General features: G+C 50.2%; 1 protein-coding gene across 22 annotated transcripts in view; it reads left to right on the forward strand.

The window, feature by feature from the left end:
- Positions 1-20,314, forward strand: part of HYDIN (HYDIN axonemal central pair apparatus protein) — a 208,956-nt gene that overhangs the window by 62,742 nt on the left and 125,900 nt on the right. For all 22 annotated transcript variants that reach the window (XM_054199082.1, XM_054199093.1, XM_054199092.1 and 19 more), the window contains one exon: positions 6,759-6,883. In XM_054199082.1, coding sequence (XP_054055057.1) covers positions 6,759-6,883 — 125 coding nt within the window. The remainder of the gene's footprint in view (positions 1-6,758; positions 6,884-20,314) is intronic.

Genomic DNA, 20,314 nt, shown 5'->3' on the forward strand with positions numbered 1-20,314 from the left:
CCAGTAAAGTCTAGCGTCTTTTTGCCATGTACCTGCCAACTCTTCTATGGAGCGATGCAACGTATGTCGCATCCTGCTTGGTACGGATTTTAAGGGTTTCTGAACTTCAGCAGTTACGTATTTCAGTCCTGGTTCGCAATAAGGAAATGGGAAGAATTACAGAGGTTTTATTTCAAACTACACAAAAAAAAAAGTAGACTTGTGAGTAGCTGGATTGCATGTGTACGGACATCAAAAGCTGGTATGGTTTCCCTTGTCAGCTGAGGGCATCAGTCATCTCTTCCATTTCATCATGAACCTTTGAAAGCCAGTTTGAAACTTCAAACAGATGATTTCAATCTTTGAATATAAGCAGGATTTTATTCTAATTAAGTCGCCCCCACTTTCATTTGGATTTCTTATTAAATACTCTGAAGTTCCTGTGTTTCTGCTCTCTCTTTTTTTTTTTTTTTTTTGCTTTAAGTGTTCAGCAAAATGTCACGATGAATTCTTCATTGGCAACTTCCTTAAAGGTTGAGTTCCTCTAATGCCTGTCTGTCTACCATCTGCCTATACTTATATCCACAGCTGTATAGGAAATAAGAGAAACTTGGGGAATATGTGAAATGGAATTGGGCTGATTTACAAGATAAAATCACAGAGTACCTTTGGGGTGGAAGGGACCTCCGGAGATCATCTGAGCAAACACCCTGATCAAATTAAGACCAGTGTTGAAGTTTGATCAGGTTTGCAAGTAACACAACTTGCTACTCTGGGCCTTTTTGTGTTGAGATTTGAATGTCTTCAAGGTTCCCTTCTTTGGGTTCATGTTCCAGTGTTCAACCTTGTGGTGATTTTTTCTTTTTAACTCGTATCTACTCAGATTTTCCATTGCTGTAGCTTGTGTTCGCTTTCCTGTGTCCTATAGCTGCATATCTCAAAGAAGAGCCTTGCCCCATCTTCTCTACGCCTTCCCTTTATGTAATTGTAGACAGCACTAAGGTCGCTCTTCATCTTTCCTTCTCAAGGCTGTAGAAAGCCGTTTATCTCAGCATCTCTCTGCATGCCCTGGGCTCCAGCCCCTAAGGTCCTCTTCTGTAGAAATGCTTTCTATCCCACCAATGCCCAGCCTGTCCTGCCAGAAGTTATTCTGTCCTAAATACAGGATTTTGTGTTTCCCATCAGACAATTTCTCCAGGCTGCTGTGGTTCCTCTGAATCGCAGCCCAGCCCTCCAGTGTGTTGCCTGCTCCCCCCGGTTTGATATAATCCACCAGATTTTGAGTGTTCCCTCCTGTTGACCAGGTCGGGATGGCCCTTTGCATCCTGAGACCTGAACAACCGTGTTCTCCAGATGTGATGAGGTCACGCTGTGCCAGGAATGGTTATTCCAGCCGGTGCTGGGGACCATATGGTGTGACGTATCATCACTGCACCGCACCAACTCTTTTCGTGCCGTGTGCCTCTGGACCCCCTCTACCATATAGGTAAACTTTCACATGAATGACTGGTAGCAATGAGCAATGGTTGGTTCTTTGTGCTATGAGAAGTTGCTCAGATACCTACCACTGAGCTCCCAGGTGAGCCCTGGGGTTCTAGCGACCCCAGCAGACAAGAATTGACCTCCCAGTTGGCATGACAAGTTGGCTTGAGAATCAGAGCAGTGCACAGCTTGACAGACTAGTAGATCATTAGTTGGCAATTGTCTTTGAACAAATATATTTACACGGGTTTTTACAAGAGAGGCCGTTTTCCTACAAATATCAGGAGATTAATGTCCGTTATAGAGGCTGCATCGCTATAAACAACAGAGGTAGTGAAGCTTTAGTTTAATGTCACTGATTCTTTCGAATGACTTCTGTAATAACTTGATGATTAGTTGTTATTGCAGAACACTTAAAACTGTGATTTGGAAATGAAGGAGGTGATTCTGCCCCTCTGCTCTGCTCTGGCGCAACCCCACCTGGAGTGCTGTGTCCAGCTCTGGAGTCCTCAGCACAAGAAGGACACGGAGCTGTTGGAGCGGGGCCAGAGGAGGCCCCGGAAATGCTGAGAGGGCTGGAGCCCCTCTGCTGGGAGGACAGGCTGAGAGAGCTGGGGGGTTCAGCCTGGAGAAGAGAAGGCTCCGGGGAGACCTTCCAGCCCCTGCCAGTCCCTAAAGGGGCTCCAGGAGAGATGGGGAGGGACTCTGGAGCAGGGAGGGGAGCCATGGGAGGAGGAGGAAGGGGTTTAAACTGAAAGAGGGGAGATTTAGGTGAGATATTGGGAAGAAGTTGTTTGCTGTGAGGGTGGTGAGCCCCTGGCCCAGGTTGCCCAGAGAAGCTGTGGCTGCCCCATTGCTGGAGGGGTTCAAGGCCAGGCTGGACGGGGCTTCGAGCAACATGGTGTGGTGGGAGGTGTCCCTGCCCAGGGCAGGGGGGTTGGAACGAGATGATCTTTATGGTCCCTCCCATCTGGAACCATCGTGTGATTCTGTGAGCTGTGTTCCCTGTCCTGGAGAGCTCGAAGTGTAAATACGAGATGCAGTAATCCAGAGTTTTGGCATGGGTGCTGGGGGAAGGGAGTGCCAGCCTTATGACTGAAATGCAGGACTGGTTTAGTCTCGTGTAGTGGAGAATTTAAGCACCTTACGTTGAATGTCTGCTTAACTCTTGCTGAGCAAGGATGCAGTGCTGGGTTAAAGGCAGTTTTGATATCACATTGTAGCTTTGGCGTGTGTTACGGGCAAGCACACACGGACACGTGTTGGGGAGGGAGGAGGGTTAGTGGAGTAGAAGGGAAGGAGAGATCTGTCTGAGCTCACAGACCCCTCTAAGGGCCCTCTAAGCCCTTATTCTCTATCTGCACAATGGGAACTCTTGTTTTCTGAGCAAATTCAGGCTCTTGCCCGTTTGCAAGCCAGCTGCGGATGCCACCATTTCCTAATCCAATGTTCTGCTCATGTCGCCTTTCTTTTACCTCCTTCCTCTGGATTTACTTCTCTATGGCATCAAGCGTAGTCTATCTGCTTCCACCTTCGATGCTTTTTTTCAGCCCGTCTCCGGTCCTCTCCTTTCCTCTCGATATTGAGAGCTCAGCTTTTACATCTGGCCACTTCATGATGACGTTCCCTGCCTCTTACTCGTTTGCCGAGGGACTTTGATATTTTCTGTTGTGCGTTCAACTCCGAGGAAGAGCTCTTAAGTGAATCCATGGGGCCAATTCAGCATCCTTCTGCTGTTCCCCATTGGGATCTCTCCCCTCCCAGAGGTACTCCCAGAAAACACGTCCGCTTTTTGACCGCTTTTTCATTCAGGAAAAGAGACACCAAGGCACTCCCTGTTATGCAGGTCTGGCTTTGTGCCTGTCCTCCCTCTGCACGTCCATACCCAGCTCTTAACTGCGTAGCTTGGTAATAAAAAATAATAATAGTACAAATATAGAAAGCCTCTTCCCGTCGTTATCATTGTTAAGGCAGGATAATGAGTTTCTTCTCCATGACATTCAGGGAGATAAATGTCATGCCAGTATATTTGAGTTGGAAATGGCCTTTTTCTGACGTTACAGACGTTGTGCTATGCCATGCTATGGGGCCAGAGGATCATCCGAGATAAGATCCATTTGGTAATGTCCCTACCAAGCTCGGGAAATTCTCCTGCCAGGCACAGTGCTTGGAGCCCCCTTGCATCCCTCCCTCTAGTACCCGCATACTACATGGAGGGGTGGGCCTGAAGAACTACTGTAGGACGTACGAAGACCATCCAAGGGTACGAAAATAGAGCACAGGTGCAACGAAAGAAGGAAAGATGGAGCTTGTGAGATGCGGACTCTAGACAGGATTTTTCAGCACAGGGATGGGGCTTGGATGCTTTGATCTAACAGACTGGGTTTACTGGAATAGTATGCTTTGGCTGCTGTACCATTACTAAAAGTAACATATGCTGCAATTAAATGATCTTTAGGTTTTTCTTGCAGGAGGTCTTAGCGGACAGATGAGGCAATTCAATCACCCGTAGACTTTACTGCCTTCCTTGGGGTTGGAGGGAGCTTGTAATGAAATCAGTTCTCCCAAACTCCAACGATAATGCCAATTAAGGCACTAGCAGAGCAACGACAGTGTGGTCGTACAAGGTAGACGTAGTGTGGGACTTGAGGAAGAGCGTTGCAGCCTCCTTGCACGCTGCATTTGCTACACGTATGATTGCAGAGAAGCGAAGGTGACGTGGTGGTTTGAGAGCCTGAGTCACGGAGCCGCCAGCTTCGTTCGCTCATCAGTTGTGTTTCTAAATTACAGCAGGAGTATTTGGCCCTCGGTATCCTCATGGGACATGACTTTCGCTCAAGTCTGTCAAGAGGGGGAAGCTGATGCCTGGTGAAAGGAAGCAAAAATCACTGTGAAATTGCTTACAAATAGAGTGTTGATCTCTTTCTAAAGGACAATAACAGGCAAGGTTCTCAGCAGGTACCGGTGGGAAGGTCTCTCCTGAACTGGTGTGGCTATGAGTTTATGGCTCATAGTTAGTTGTGGCTAATGAGTTTATACGAGCTGGGGGTTGCAAGGCACCATTGGGAGATCTGCACCAGTGAAAGTTTAGATGTAGCAAACATCCAAACCGACATAGTTAAAAAGCATATCGGAAGAAAACAAGCTTTTTTAAAAAAAAAAAAAACCCCAACCTTCAAACCTTATTTTTTTTCTGTCTTTCAGGAGCAGTAGTGATTGATTAAAAGGGTAGCTCTAACAGGGCCAGGATTATCTTAAAGAACAGCTCACAATTAATGGATAAAAGGCCAAAGTGGAGCCTGCCAGCTTCATCTCTTGGCAGTGGGTTTCCTTTGACTATTACAAAGTGTCAAGGATGTCTCCTGTGCATCTCTTCTTATCTGTAGGCTGCAGGGAACAGCTTAGTGATGTTGACTGAGAATCAGAGGAGTTAAGTTTAACCGTGGAGCTTGCATCTTTGGGGCTCGGAGAACCAGGTCCCCGTGAGGGATACTGAGCTCTTGCTACAGTAGTAAGAGTTGTCTCGTGGGCACAGCGTGGGGTGGGATGTAGGAGATGCAGCGTGTGACTTGTGCTCCGTTTCTCAGTCCTGAGAACTGAGTCCTGAACTGGGTTGGATCCTCCTCTTCCAATAATTTGAAATTATGGAGATATCTTCTTTTTTCAGGCATCCGCTGAAGTTACCACCAGGAGTGTTATCCCCATCCCAGCCATCTGAGGGCAGGAGTATGTAGACATGGGGAAGGAGTAGGAAGGTGTTGAAGCGTTGCCAGGAATCCCCTTCCTTAAATAGCAGCTTTTATCTTTCTGGCAAGGTTTCTGGCAAAAAAAATAAAAGGGGAAAAAAAAAATAATTCTGTGCCTTTCCCACAGTGGGCCATGGTCCCACCCAAGCACCAGTAGAAAGCATCGGTGCAGACGCAGGACCACGTAGAGCGATCCGGTTCTGAGGCTGGTGGGGTCTTGTCTTTCCTCCTCTCTCTCAAAAGTCTCAAGTCCAGCACGTAAGCGTTGCTGGCCCAATGCTTCTCCATTCGAGTCAGCAGCAATGAGGTCAGGCCCCTAATTGCAGCAATATCTCCTTAATGAGCAGGAACTCCAGCAATTTCGTCAGCTGTCACTACTTACATGAACAAAGTTCACCTTGTGCGTGGCTCATTATTTTCGTGTGTGCACTGCTTTCTCTAACCCTGGTAGAACTCCCCAGAACACGTTTTTAAGGTGGCAAATTGACCGCCAGCGAAGCACCGAAAACAATAACTTTTGTTTTCTAAGTGGTGCTGTGTGCAGTCCGCAAAGCCCAGCCACCACCGTTGTGCCGAAGCATGTTCCATCTGACTCGTCCCTGAGCGTTAAAAGCACTGAGTTTTGCATCCATCAGCCAAGGGCTCTTCACCTGGTGACAAATCGTTAATTGCTCACATGAAATCAAAAGTTCACCAACATGTTTTCGTAATTATTTCCAACACATTGCGCAGACTTTGGTGGCCCAAGCAGGCAGTTACCAAGCTTGGATTACAACCCAGAGTCCTAGACTGCAGAGAAAACCTCCTGGTAAACTCGCCTTGGTACGCTCCTGTGAATGATGCGTCATTTAGCGAGGGATTTAATTGTTTGGGCTGTAAACGGGACGCTCCTCTTGTGTTTTGTTGTGGTGCCACTCTCATCTGCATTTGCACTCAGATTTTTCTGGTTGTTCCTTTTCTTAGAGCAGTTTTCATTGAAATGCTGATAAAACGTGCCCTTTCTTAAGCTAAATCAGGATGTTTTCAAGGTTTAAAAAAAAAAAAAGAATTCTGCAAATTAAAGCGTAATTATTCTCTGGTCTTCAAAAAAGACTTTTATTCTGGGTCTGGTTTCTAGGCTGTAATCCCACTGGAACAGGTATTGCCTTGACATTTGCATCTCTTGAGGTGAGGTTTATAGGTGGCAGGAAAAGACCGATTCCTGAGGAGATCGGTGTGGAGTTGTGCCTGCAAATAGCTGTCACTATCTCCGTGTTCTTCCAAAACCCATCTCTGGTGGTACTGCTAGCGGTTGGACCCCGGAGCATCACTGTGGAGGACTGGATGGAGAGCGTGGGGGAGATGAGGTCATTTTATATCATAAGATCTTCCAAGGGCTGGATCCCTTCAGAAGGGAGAGTCAGTAGCTCCGTTTTCTCATCCTATACATTGTGTTTCTCCTCTGCTGGCTGTGGTCTGTGTGCTCCTTGCTTGCACAAGTGAGCTGAAGTGGACTAGAGTATAGTCCCTGAATGTCCCACGATGGTCCTGGTGTCTCTCTCTGTCTTGCAGCCCTTTCTCTGCGGATCCCTCCATCGGGACTCTTGGCATCGGTGACACCATGCAAGTCACGGTGGAGTTTCACCCGCTGAAAACAGGGGATCATTCCAGGTCCCTGGTGGTTCACTACGACACGGGTAAGTGCTGGGCGCTGCATGGGGCACGCTCTCTGTGTCCTTCAAAACGGAGCCTCTTCTAAGCAGAATAACGTTAAGCTTTCATGGCCAACAGCTTCTAACCTCCACGTGTTTCAGTGCTTAGAAGTGAGCAGGTAAGGGGCAAAGGCTGAGTCTGTCCATGTTCTGAATGTCCTGTGTCCATCCCCGGGGGACCCTGCTGTCAGCGTGGTGTTCTCCACCCAGCACCTCCTGCTGACAGTCGTCTGCCATCATTCCCTGTTGTCCCAGCCACCGTAATTCCCTCTCCAGGTGTACCTCCCCTGTCCCAGCTTTCCCTCAAATAAAAGTGAAAAATAGGTGGCGATTAAGGGATTGTTAAAGCTGATCCCATCAAAGAGGAAGGACATTTTTGGAATCCTGTGTTTTGCTGGGAGTTGCGGAGTGGAAGAAGGAGGGATATTGATTCTCCATTGCGGCGTGCATATGCTTGTGTGAAGCTTTATTTCTAGGCAGTGCTGTTTGACGCGTAATATGGGGAGCGCGTGTGTCCATCGGACTCTTTCTAGTGCTCGCTGTCTCTTACACACCTCTGTCCCACACGTGCTTCTCCGTGGTGGTGCCACAGACCCTTGTCTCCATGTTGCCCTCTACCCGTCTACGTCCCACACTTCCCAACATCAGGACTTGAGGGCTCTTGGGATTTGGCAGGGAGCGCTCACTGCCTCCCAAAAATAGGTGCGAGATTTATACCAGGGTATGAAAGCAAGGTCAGGCCACAGAAATACCGTCAGCTTTAAGTCTCTTCAAGACGAAGTGGGGAAAACTCTGGAAAAAGGTGCCATGTTAAAAAAAAAAAGTGCGTTAAAAAGCTTCTGTCAGCCTTGACTCAACAGAGGTGTCTTGTGATGCTGAACCAGACACTTTCTCAGTTGCATGAATGCTTTTGGTGTGCATTTTCTCTTGCTTGAAAGAGGTTTGTTTTGTCCCTTTTCCCGAAGGTTGGTCCTGGGAAGTGCGGTGTCCTAATCTGGGTTCTACGGTGATGCTTTAGCCCAGCAGTGAGCATCTTGGTTGTCTCGAGTTTGTAGAGTTATAAAAATGCTCCTGTATCTTCCAAAGGCTCTTTGTAGCTTCAAGATATCCCAGCTTTGTGTAATATTTGTCAGCTAATGATGTATTCACAGAGGTTTGTGCTCATTCTGAGAAGCTCATGGGTTTGGATAATGTTCCTGAAAGCGCTAATGAAGTTTCAGGTAGAGAAGCACAAAAAGTGCCCTGTTTGTCTGCATATAGAGAAGCTCTAGGATAAAATTCAGAGGGCTAGACCTTTCTCTGGGGTAAATCAGTAGTAGCACCAGAGGTTAGGGCCTGGCTTGGATTAGAAATAGTGTGACCAGCAGAAGTGGGGAGGTGATTGTCCCCCTGTACTCAGCACTGGTGAGGCCACACCTTGAGTACTGTGTCCAGTTTTGGGCACCTCAATACAAGAGAGATGTCGAGGTGCTGGAGCAAGTGCAGAGGAGGGCAACGAAGCTGGTGAAGGGCCTGGAGAAGAAATCTTACGAGGAGCGATTGAAGGAGCTGGGACTCTTCAGTTTGAGGAAGAGGAGGCTGAGAGGAGACCTCATCACTCTCCACAACTACTTGAAAGGACATTGTAGAGAGGTTGGTGCTGGTCTCTTCTCACAGGTAACTAGCAATAGAACAAGAGGGAATGGGTTCAAGCTGCAACAGGGTAGGTTTAGGTTGGACATTAGGAAAAAATTCCTCATAGAGAGTGGTCAGACACTGGAATAGGCTGCCCAGGGAGGTGGTGGAGTCACCATCCCTGAAAGTGTTTAAGAGTTGTTTAGATGTGGTGTTGGAGGATATGGTGTAGGGGGGAACTTTGTAGAGTGGGGTTGATGGTTGGACTCGATGATCCCAAGGGTCTTTTCCAACCTGAATGATTCTATGAAAAGACTGAGTGAATAATCAGGACCAGGATCTTCATGGCTTGCTTGGAAAACCTGTGTCTTGTTTTTGCTGAAAGTCCTGGTTCCTCTGTGGTTCATCTTTGCAAAAGCGATGTGCGTGGACAGACCACATCTACCCGAGATGAACGACCTCCATGTGCAGCTACCAGGGAGATGAACCTGGGATTCACTCCTGCCTATCGGTACGAGGCTGTAGTTATTTTTAAATAAGCCACGGTTGGAGAAGGAGAGCAAGGGAATAATTAAGGGATTATCTCTCTAGCTTTGAAGCATACAGAACGAGTAAAAGGCCGCTGAGATGAATTGCTAAAGTGAAAGCGAAGCATTTAATCAATCGGTCTTAAAAGCTGCTTATCGCAGGTGTAGCGCAGAGCACCAGACCGTATCACCCGACCTCGGGTGGCGAGCCCTGGCTAATTGGTCCTGCGCTAAGTCAGGCTCCCTCTGCCTGGCGTACAAAAAGCAGCTGCATTGCTTGTTCAGAGCCCGCGGCAGCCCAGTTGTCATGAAACAGAAGTGCTAAGAGCAAAATAGCGGTTTAGGACGGTCGGGAGGTGTTTTCCTTGCGTTCTTGTGTGTCTGTGTTGACTCGCTCAGCTCACGGCTGCAGTGGTTCCCAATGAATCGTGTCGCTGTCAGTGCGACTTCACGCAGGATCCAGGTGCGTGTTATGTTGGGTTTAGTTTTTGGTGAAGTTGGGTGAAATCTGTCCCTGGCATTGCTTGAAGCACACGCAACGTGAATAAGTCACAATTTTCCCTTTGCCTATTAATTGGTTGATTTAAATTGTGTGTCCCTTAGGCTGTCCTGGTTGGGAATATAGGTGCTGTCCCCTGGGTAGACTGTGCATGTGATGGTTGTCCTGTTGCTACAAACTTTATAGATGAGCATGAAGGAAATGTCTTTGCTGCTAAGAGCATAATGATTTACAATGAAAATGTGACCTTCAGCGCTTTATTTATTTATTTTCGGCCCAGACTCCTCCATTTCCTCCACGTGGGTGTGTCTGGGTGTGCAGAATCCCAGCCCATCCTGAAATGAAGGTGACTTGGGATGTTCTGGGCTACAGCGCATCCCCATTCATCACCTTTAACATCAGGTGAAGGCATCAGGCGGCGTTTCTCAGGTCTGCATGCCAAGCACACATACTGGTTTGGAAAGGGTTCTGCAGGTAGGACCACTTGAAGGTCTGGTTGGTGGCTTGGCCCTTCTCCAGGTGACTTTTAGGCCCAACTCATGTGGAAGTGGGAAAATAAGTTTACGGAGTTAAGTCTGGTCTCAACCAAGTCAGTATTCATAAAGCTTAGATATTCTTTCAGCGCTCGAGCAGTTCTCAGGTGAGATTCCCAAGCTGGTAGCCCTGAGCGCTGCTGTTTGTACATCAAACCCAGTTGGCCGCGGTCGTAGCGTTCGTTGCAACCTGACAGACAGCACAGGCTTGGCGTTGGGAGGTTGAGATTTGCTTGGGGACATCTGGTTAAGGAGATGTGTGACAGCTTCCCAGAGCTGTGCCGGAAGTGCGAAAAACAAACTCACCAGTCCCATAGCACCCAGAAACAAGAACATCTATGGCAGATGCTCCATGCAAGTAATGCAGGCTACCAGAGAGAGGAGGTGCTGGAGAGATGCTGGGAGTTGTGGCAGGAGGGTCGCTTCTCTGCTCAGAGCTCCCCAAGTCCCCGCTCCTGTCTCTAAGAAGTACCTACTATGGTATGATGGGTGGTCTTCAAGGGGTAGGACCAGATTCTGTGCTTGTAGGTGGATTCCTGCAGTGCCTGGTGGACCTTGTGGCATGGTGCTCCAGCGTGCTTCTAGTCCAGGAGCTCGGTTGAGCGGTGCTGAAGTTCCTCTGTACGGTTTTTCCCCGGTGGTTGCCACATCCCTTGGGATCTCTTTGTCAGCACAGGGGAACTTCAGTAATTAGCAAAGCCCCACTGAGCTTGTGCCTCGCTGACAGACACTACACATTGAGATGCTTTCATTGCTGTCAGTGATAAGAGTAATTATGCAGATCATTTTCTTTCGGTGGCTCTGTGAGGCTAACGCAGAAGCCAAAGCCAGAGGGCAGGATCTCGCCCTCTTTGCGAGAAGAGATCAGAGACAGAACTCGTAGGAGAATTTTAGGAGACAGCATGTCCAAGAAGAGCCACCCCTCGAGCGGGAACATGTACTCCATCACTGGCCTGCCTCCCCTTGGTGCAGAGCCCCAGAAAGCAGCTTCCCCAGGAGAGAGGTAACATGCGGCTCAGGAATAGTTCTCAGTGATTTTAGTCCCGCTGGAAGCCTCCAGCCTCGTGCTAAAAGCCCGCTGAGGAACCATCTGGGTATTTGGCAGATTAATGCCCTGTTTTCCCTCCACTTCCTACACAATTTATGGGAGGGCTTGACAGTTCCTGAGTGGAAACCCTCCTAAAGCAAACATGGGCTTGTTTGCTGTGGATCACAGACCTTCAGAGCATCCTTTGCGGCTCTGCACACCCAGGGCAAAGAAGGGAGAGCTCAGCCTCGGCTCCTTGATTAATTACTTCAAAGGCAGGTAGAAGATGCGGGCAGCATCTGCCTCTGGCTCCGGAGTCGTCAATCAGATCAGATGAATTTTCCTGAATTTTTGGGTTAGTTACTGTCCCTGCAGGGAGCGGATGAAGTAATGTCTCCCCTCCTGAGCCCTGGGGAGCAAAACTTGCTCTCTGCTAAATTCAGGTTATTCCTGTACAAGAGAAGAGAGCAGCTAAATGGGTTTCTCCAGTGGAGCACGCTAGGAACTGGAGATGGTGCGGAGCGGAGCTTGCCCTGCCCTGGGGCAGGGGAGGGTCCGGCTGCCTTGTCCCCTCCTCTGAGCTCGGTGGCTGGCCCTGAAAGTACAGGGTCCCCAGGGCACTAAAGGGGGGAAATCTCTGCGGGGATTTCAGTGCTGAGCACCAGGGAGTGAAGGCGACGTGCGGTTGTTTGGGGTGAGCACTATCTGCCCGTGTGGGCTGCTGGCCCTGTCACTGGCTGGAGCGAGCGGGATTGGCAGGTCCATGATCTTCCCCTTCCTTAGAGCCGGCACAAAGGCTTGTAGGATAGATATGATTTCCTTGGGGCCAGGCAACAAGAAAAAATGACTTAAAAAATAAGAGGATCATCTAGGTTGGAAGGGACCTTTCAGATCATTGAGTCCAACCATCAGCCCAACACTGCCAAACCCACCACTACTCCATGTCCCTCAGCACCACGTCTGCTTGACTTTTAAATGCCTCCAGGAATGGCGACTCCACCACTGCCCTGGGCAGCCTGTTCCCAAGGCTTGACAAACCCTTTCAGTGATGATATTTTTCCTAATCTCCATCCTAAACCTCCCCTGGTGCAACTTGAGGCCACTTCCCCTTGTCCCATCACCTGTTCCTTGGGAGAAGAGACCGACCCTCCCTGGCTGCACCCTCCTTTCAGGGAGTTGCAGAGAGTGAGAAGGTCTCCCCTCAGCCTCCTCTTCTCCAGGCTGAACACCCCCAGCTCCCTCAGCTGCTCCTCATGGGACTTGTGCTCCAGACCCCTCACCAGCTCCGTTGCCCTTCTCTGGACCCGCTCCAGCCCCTCAGTGTCTTGTAGAGAAGATCCTGAGTAGATCTCAAAGAAGTGAGTGGGGGTCACTGTACTTAGCATGGCAGCAGTGTTCAGGGTTGCAGGGGGGTATTGGAAGTGAATCCAGGTCTTCTGCCCTACATGGGATGCCCTGTGATGCCTCTGCCCTTCTTGGTCTAACCACAGACAGCTCTTCTGCCCTGCAGCAGCCTCTGGAGCCATGAGTGATAACTGCCAGCTTGAGAAAACACTGACATTTAATCTCAAATGGGGAAAATGAGGCATGAGATCACTGGAAAAATTAAGGCAGACTTAAAAACGACTAATTAGGGAGCTGACATGGAGCTCTTTAGTCACCCGTGGAATGACAGCGAGTTTGACGTGATGTATTAGAGCCATTTGGGTTTGGTGAAGAGGATGGGTAACGACAGAACTGGGTGTGCTTGGCTGGCAGCGGGGGAAGCACAGCCTCTGCATCTTGGCCACAGTGATGGTCATCCGTAGCAGAGGCTCCATCACCAGGCAAATGGGCCAAGGGGAATTGCCAGCCACGTTAGTGACTGTCAAACTCCTGCGTGGATCAGGGTGGGGTTGCCAGCTGGGGAATGTAAACCTCTTGGGATGCTGAAGTCCTTTTTTCAGGTAAAATTGGTGCTGGGTTTAGCTGAATTGGCTCACTTTGGTAGATCACAGAATGGTTCGGGTTGGAGGGGACCTTAAAGATCATCTGGTTCCAACCCCCCTGCCCTGGGCAGGGACACCTCCCACCACACCACGTTGCTCCAAGCCCCGTCCAGCCTGGCCTTGAACCCCTCCAGGGATGGGGCAGCCACAGCTTCTCTGGGCGACCTGGGCCAGGGGCTCACCACCCTCACAGCAAACAACTTCTGCCTCAGATCTCACCTAAATCTCCCCTCTTCCAGTTTCAAACCATTCCCCCTCATCCCATGGCTCCCCTCCCTGCTCCAGAGTCCCTCCCCAGCTTTCCTGGAGCCCCTTTAGGGCCTGGCAGGGGCTGGAAGGTCTCCCCGGAGCCTTCTCTTCTCCAGGCTGAACCCCCCCAGCTCTCTCAGCCTGTCCTCCCAGCAGAGGGGCTCCAGCCCTCCCAGCATCTCCGGGGCCTCCTCTGGCCCCGCTCCAACAGCTCTGTGTCCTTCTTGTGCTGAGGACTCCAGAGCTGGACGCAGTACTCCATGTGGGGTCTCACAGAGCGGAGCAGAGGGGCAGAATCCCCTCCCTCGCCCTGCTGCCCACGCTGCTTTTGATGCAGCCCAGGATGCAGTTGGCTTTCTGGGCTGCAAGTGCGCATTGCCGGCTCATGTTGAGTTTCTCGTCCACCATCACCCCCAAGTCCTTCTCCTCAGGGCTGCTCTCCAGCCATTCTCCGCCCAACCTGTATTTGTGCCTGGGATTGCCCTGGCCCAGGTGCAGCACCTTGCACTTGGCCTGGTTGAACTTCATGAGGTTTGCAAGGGCCCACATCTCCAGCCTGTCCAGGTCCCTCTGGTTGCCACCTATGGCAGGGCTTGGCGGTGTGTTAGTCGTCACTGAGTGCATGCAGGAAACTCATTAAATCCCAGCCCTGGTTGTTTATTGCTGTTGGAGGCTGAACGAGGGGCTGTGCTGTGGGTGTACCAGCACCTCTGATCATCTTGACTACCCACGAGGATAAAGCTCCTGGGGAAAAAAAGCACCACATTGCCGTGATACTCATCTGTGGGTTTATGTAGACGTCGGAGAACGCAACCACCTTTGTGTAGCTGTTCTTTCCTTTAAGAACCCCCTTTCCACCCAGGCTCTTATCATCTGTCTCGCGAGCCTGGCATCGCAATCAGTGGCTTCCAGGAACTTGTTTGAAAATAAAATGAAAATCCTATTGATTTAGCCTCTAGATCAAGCCTTTTCCTTTCTCTTTCCTCTTTGTAAATCCGCTGATAGATGTGGATAGGCAGCAGGGTTTAACTGAGGTTTAGCCCTTGTTGTGTTGCATTTTACATTCCTGAGATCGCTCCAAACAAGTTGCTGAGTGCTCTCGATTTGTACTGACGGCAGCCAGAATGGAGGTGGAAGGAAGGAGGCTCCGTGCTTGCCTGAGCCAACTTGCTGCCTCATTAGATAATTATCTGAGTTGTCCCTGCCTTGTGCGGGGTACCAGGGTGGGAACACCAAAACCAGTTTCTGGTTTTAATCTTAGCCTCGTGCGAGTGTTGACCGGGGCTCTGCTGTCACTGTGAGTAGCGTTAAGTTACCGTCGAGCGAAAAGTCACGGCAGCAGCCCCTGAGCTTCTGATGGCCGTTGCTCTTCACCTCTGTAGTTGTTCGTGTTCATGCAATTCTCTGTTCCTTCAACGCCAGGCAGATTTAGCATCATAGAAGTATTATAGTAGTTCTTATAAATGCTAAGACGTGGGGAAATCTGCTTCCTAAGCAGCAGCCTCTTTCGGCTCCGAAGCTTTGCTGAAGTGCACCAACACAGGTGGGTTTTTTTTTAAGCTTGTGTTTAGTGATGGAAGATGTTTAGAAACTTGTTTGATTCTGTGAGTTTAGAAAGAAGATCTTGTTTCTCATGTTATCCTAAGGTGTAAGCCAGACACTGATGCTGTAGAGGCCTCTCTAGATTTTTCTTTGGACTACCAGCCATTTAAAAACTTGGCACTTGGGTCGGGGCAATCCCCAGCCCAAATCCAGGCTGGGCGGAGAATGGCTGGAGAGCAGCCCTGAGGAGAGGGACTTGGGAGTGTCTGTGGATGAGAAGCTCAACATTAACACAACGTGCGCTGGCAGCCCAGAAACCCCCCGCAGCCTGGGCTGCATTGCCAGCAGCGTGGGCAGCAGTGTGAGGGAGGGGGATTCTGCTGCTCCACTCTGGTGAGACCCCCCTGCAGTGCTGCCTCCAGCGCTGGGGCACCAACAGCAGAAGGACACGGAGCTGTTGGAGCGGGGCCAGAGGAGGCCCCGGAGATGCTGGGAGGGCTGGAGCCCCTCTGCTGTGAGGACAGGCTGAGAGAGCTGGGGGGGTTCAGCCTGGAGAAGAGAAGGCTCCAGGGAGACCTTCCAGCCCCTGCCAGTCCCTAAAGGGGCTCCAGGAGAGATGGGGAGGGACTCTGGATCAGGGAGGGGAGCCATGGGACGAGGGGGAAGGGGTTTAAACTGGAAGAGGGGAGATTTAGATGAGGTAATAGGAAGAAATTGTTTGCTGTGAGGGTGGTGAGCCCCTGGCCCAGGTTGCCCAGAGAAGCTGTGGCTGCCCCATCCCTGGAGGGGTTCAAGGCCAGGCTGGACGGGGCTTGGAGCAACGTGGTCTGGTGGGAGGTGTCCCTGCCCAGGGCAAGGGGGTTGGAACCAGATGATCTTTAAGGTCCCTTCCAACCCGAACCATCGTGTGATTCTGTGACTTTCCTTTGTGCTTGTTGCAGCTGGTGAGTGCAGGTTGTGCTTTTCTTCCTTCGCTTGTGGGAATTCCCAGCAGCGTGGCTGCTTCTGATTTTTATGTTCTTGTGCGTCCGCTTCAAGTTGAGCGGAGGGAGGTATCTATTGTAGGCAAAAGAAGGTGTAAATAGGGGTTCATGCAATTGTGTGTTGACTTTGCATCTTAACAGCAGCAGCGTTGCAACAGACCGAGGATTGGGAACTAACACTTTATACAACTGATTGGTTATAGGCTTTTATAGTCCAAATCAATTAAAGTGATGGGTGAGTCTAATTGGCCTCCAAAGTGTTCGGTTATGTCAAAACAGCTAATAGGAAATGACTGTTTCCTGTCTTTGTCCCCTTTTTCTAGAACTGCTTGTAGTGGTGATATGGGTTTTTATATTGTTTTTAGATAAAGTTATTCTACTCCTTGCAAACAGAGAATGGCCTTTGCCCCCTCTCCAGGGCCTTGCGTTTCAAGACAGATGGTCCATCACTTTGAGGGCAGGTGAAGGGGAATTAAGTTCGTGCTTCATTTGTGCTTGAAGGGTTTTTTTGAACCATTTTATAGCTCCACAGCTACGTAATGCCCCTCCCGACAAAAACCCTGCTGAAGCAACCCATGGAGTTAAGCATACTAGCACAGATGGGGGGGTGGGTACCAGGAGGGTCATTTGGAAGTTTAAAAACTCCTGTTCGCCGTTTTGTCCATCCCCGGCTATGCACAGAAACCTGCGTGACTCTGCATATCCCTTTTTTTAGCACAGGTAAGGTTTCTGGAAGAAGGTGGCTTTCATTTCTTGTTGCAAGTCATCCTCGACCGCAGCTTGTCCGCCCCATCATCGGTGGAAATCGCTAACACGTTCTTAAGCGTCGTTAACTCTGGATGGGTTTCAGGACAGAGCTGACTGTTCATTAGCCTCTTTTTCCTTGTGGATCAATCAGCATCTGCTGAGAAGCAGAAGGGCAGCTTGAAGGGTGATTGATTTATTAAGTGGTATATTGGGCATGTCTGTGCCAGGCAATCAGAATGAAAGTTCCTGCGCTGTTTTCCCCGTCGGCCAAAAAAGCGATGTTTCAGCCAGTCAGGTAGCCCAGCGTATCGTTACTGTCGGAGCAGTAATGATTAAAAATAGCCCGCGGCATGCTGGATATATGCGGCAGTGCTGTCTTTCATCATCCGACTGTTTCATTGTCCTTTTCAAGACAATCCCGCGAGGCGCCTTCACGCTGGGCAGAAGAAAGCCCCCGTGCTGGAGTATTTCATCCTGTAACAAGGTGAACGGATCTTGCTAAGCGCGGTGCGGAGGAGGTGATGTGGAATACTTTGGGTGCTCCGTTACAGGAGGAGGCACTGTGAGGAGCCTGTTTGAATTGAAAAGCAGATGAGATGTAAAACATGCTAGAGTGCTGTCTGAAGTGCCTGCAACCTTTCTTGTAGGCCACTGCTGGCTGGTCATTCACAGAATCACACGATGGTTCGGGTTGGAAGGGACCTTAAAGATCATCCGGCTCCAATCCCCCTGCCCTGGGCAGGGACACCTCCCACCAGACCAGGTTGCTCCAAGCCCCGTCCAGCCTGGCCTTGAACACCTCCAGGGATGGGGCAGCCACAGCTTCTCTGGGCAACCTGGGCCAGGGGCTCACCACCCTCACAGCAAACAACTTCTGCCTCAGATCTCGGCTAAATCTCCCCTCTTCCAGTTTAAAACCGTTCCCCCTCGTCCCATGGCTCCCCTCCCTGCTCCAGAGTCCCTCCCCATCTCTCCTGGAGCCCCTTTAGGGACTGGCAGGGGCTGGAAGGTCTCCCCGGAGCCTTGTCTTCTCCAGGCTGAACCCCCCCCAGCTCTCTCAGCCTGTCCTCCCAGCAGAGGGGCTCCCTCCCTCAGATCATCATTCCTTTCCACCTCCCTCTTCCTCCCCAACCGTTGTCTTATGGGTTCCTTGCAGTGCCTTTGGGGTAAAACCCCTCTTTTTACGATGTGCTGTGTGGGCTCGATGGGTGCTTTGCTGAGGCCTGGACCATGAGGCACCATCCCTGTAGGGATTTAAAAGCCGGGTGAAGTGGTGCTGAGGGACATGGGGTAGTGGTGGGTTTTGTCAGTGAGGTTGATGGTTGGACTCGATCTGAAAGGTCCCTTCCAACCTGGGCAATTCTATGCCAACACCTTCTAGCCATTAACAGCGATAATCATGGCTGTAGTAATGATTAGATGCTTAGAGCTTTGTTGTAGCCCGAGAATGATTCTTTAGAACCAGCCGTGTTGGCAGCAGGAGTTATTTAGCGGCGAGGTTTATCAACGAGCTGCTCCTAGGGCTGGAGTGAATAACGTGGTGGTTTAACACGGTCCGAAGGCAGCTTGTGAACGCCGCCTCGGAGAAACACTTAAAAATGACTGCGGCCGCGCCGCTCTGTGCTTTGCTCTAGCCCTGGGAATACGAGTGTGGGGGCTGAGAGATGGCCTTTCTCGGGGTGGCGGTGAGCAGGGCACCTCGCAGGTGATGCCATTTGCATCCCGACAGCCAGCCGGCTGGGAGCGACGCTCCTGCCTCTGACCTGGTGGCAGCTCTGCGGGAGACACGGGCAAAAAGCATACGGTGAGGAGGGCTGGATCCAGCTGGAGGTGACATCTCTAGCTTTCCGGAGACCCCTCAGCCTGGGGGAGTGACTCTCTCCAGTGGCGAAGGGGTAATAGCAGTCCTTGGCGCGCTGTTTGGAAAACAAGAATATGCTGGCAATTGGGTTCAACAGCAGCAGGTGCAAAAGAATTGCTTATCGCCAATCGATCTGGAGGTACGATAACACCCGTTTGAGCGAAGAGCTCGGCTTTCGTTGCTTGTAGTGTCAGCGGAGAAGCAGCAGGACCTCCCTCTCTTCAGCTGCACTCGTAGAGCTGGGAGCAAGGCACAGTCTCCTGACAAACCCGGCAAACGAAATTAAACTTGCTTCTTGCGCCACCCAAACATTCCAAATTTGTCTGTCGTGCGCCCCTGAAAAGATGTGAAATCCAAATTCAGCCAAGAGGGAGTGACAGGGATAAAGGAAGGCTATGTCTCCGTGAAGGTGAAATGCAGCACTTCGCTGGTTTGTGTCTGTGTTCGCTCTAATCGACCCGGCTACCAGCTTCCTAACGTGTAGAGCAGCAGTCAGTGGAGGAAAGCGCTGCTGCTGAATGTGAGGAAAGCGTCCTTCCGAAAACCTGAAATTTGTTTTGAGATCTTGTTCGAGGGTTTGCTTGTCCCTTCCTTGAGCTGTGCTTTCAGGCTAGACAAAACTTGTCTTGCTGTTTAAGAACAATTTGTGCGGCTCTGAAAGCTATTCCCCCTTGCACCAGGATGATCGTGAATTAGAAGAATTCAGAAAGGTGTTTTAGGTCTTCTGTAAATTGCCCTTTTTTGATTTTTTTTTTTTTTTTTCCTCCCCCTGCAGAGTAGGACCCAGGAAGGATGAACTGATACTACACTTCTTGCTTTGAGGTAGCAAGAGGTTACGATGCGCTAAGATCCCTGCATCCAGAGTCATGCAGGTGGAACGAAACCCAGTGGTGTTTCTGCTGTGCCAGAGGGCATCGTTCAGGAGCGCTGGACCCAAAGCATCACCTCGACTGCTGTACAAAAAGGCTAATTTTTAATTTCAAATTCAGGCATCGCTTTGGGTTGCAGAGAGAGCTGTGCCCTGCCGTCGGTAGGAAATGTATCAAAAGTGCGTAAGAGTGAGAGAATTGACAGCCTGTAATAAGATCCTGTTGTGTAAATAACGATAGGGCAGATACATCTCGATTCACTACATGTGCTGTCACGGCAGCAAAGCGTCCCAAACTGCACACCACGGACATTACCCTGTCAAGCGAAATGCCTAGTGCTACATCACTGGTACAGCGCAGAGGTTGGGTTTGTGGTGGGGTTGGATTTGTTTTTTTTTTTTTAAAACTTATATATTAAACAGCCCAGAGTCTTAAATGAAATGTCGCATCGAATTTGGCACCCGAACCGTGAAGTCTGCAGCCCTTGGCCGGCCCCGACAGCTCCATTCTCTGCGTCGGTTCATCTGCCTGGCAGACAGAGCTGCGCCTTCCTCCCGACGCGCTGTCATCTGTGCACGCTCCGCTCCGCTGGCCAATTCGGGGGGCTTTTTCTATTCGGCATGACGTCAAATACTTCTCTTTGGGATAGAAGGCGCTCCGGCAAACCCCTCTGGCCTTCCAAAGAGTCCGAAGGGTGGCTGCATCCCCAGCTTCTCTCCAGGAGAGCCGCAGTAGGGGACGCTTAGCAAAGCATGTAGAAACAAGCTGCGCATATGCTTTCTCCCCCGGGGGCTCCAGAGCTAGTGTTTTTCTGTGCTGGAGGCTTTAAACTCATCTCTGTTTTAATAGCTTCTGATGGTTTTATCTTACAAGAATTTGTCCGGTTGCTCTCTGGATTTATAGCTGTTAGCCTCCTCAGCCTCCTGTGTTCCAAAGGCGGGAATGTTCCCTGGGAAATTACTGCCACTTTTGTGTAA

The sequence above is a fragment of the Rissa tridactyla genome, chromosome 4 (assembly GCF_028500815.1).
Source record: "Rissa tridactyla isolate bRisTri1 chromosome 4, bRisTri1.patW.cur.20221130, whole genome shotgun sequence".
NCBI lineage: Eukaryota > Metazoa > Chordata > Aves > Charadriiformes > Laridae > Rissa > Rissa tridactyla.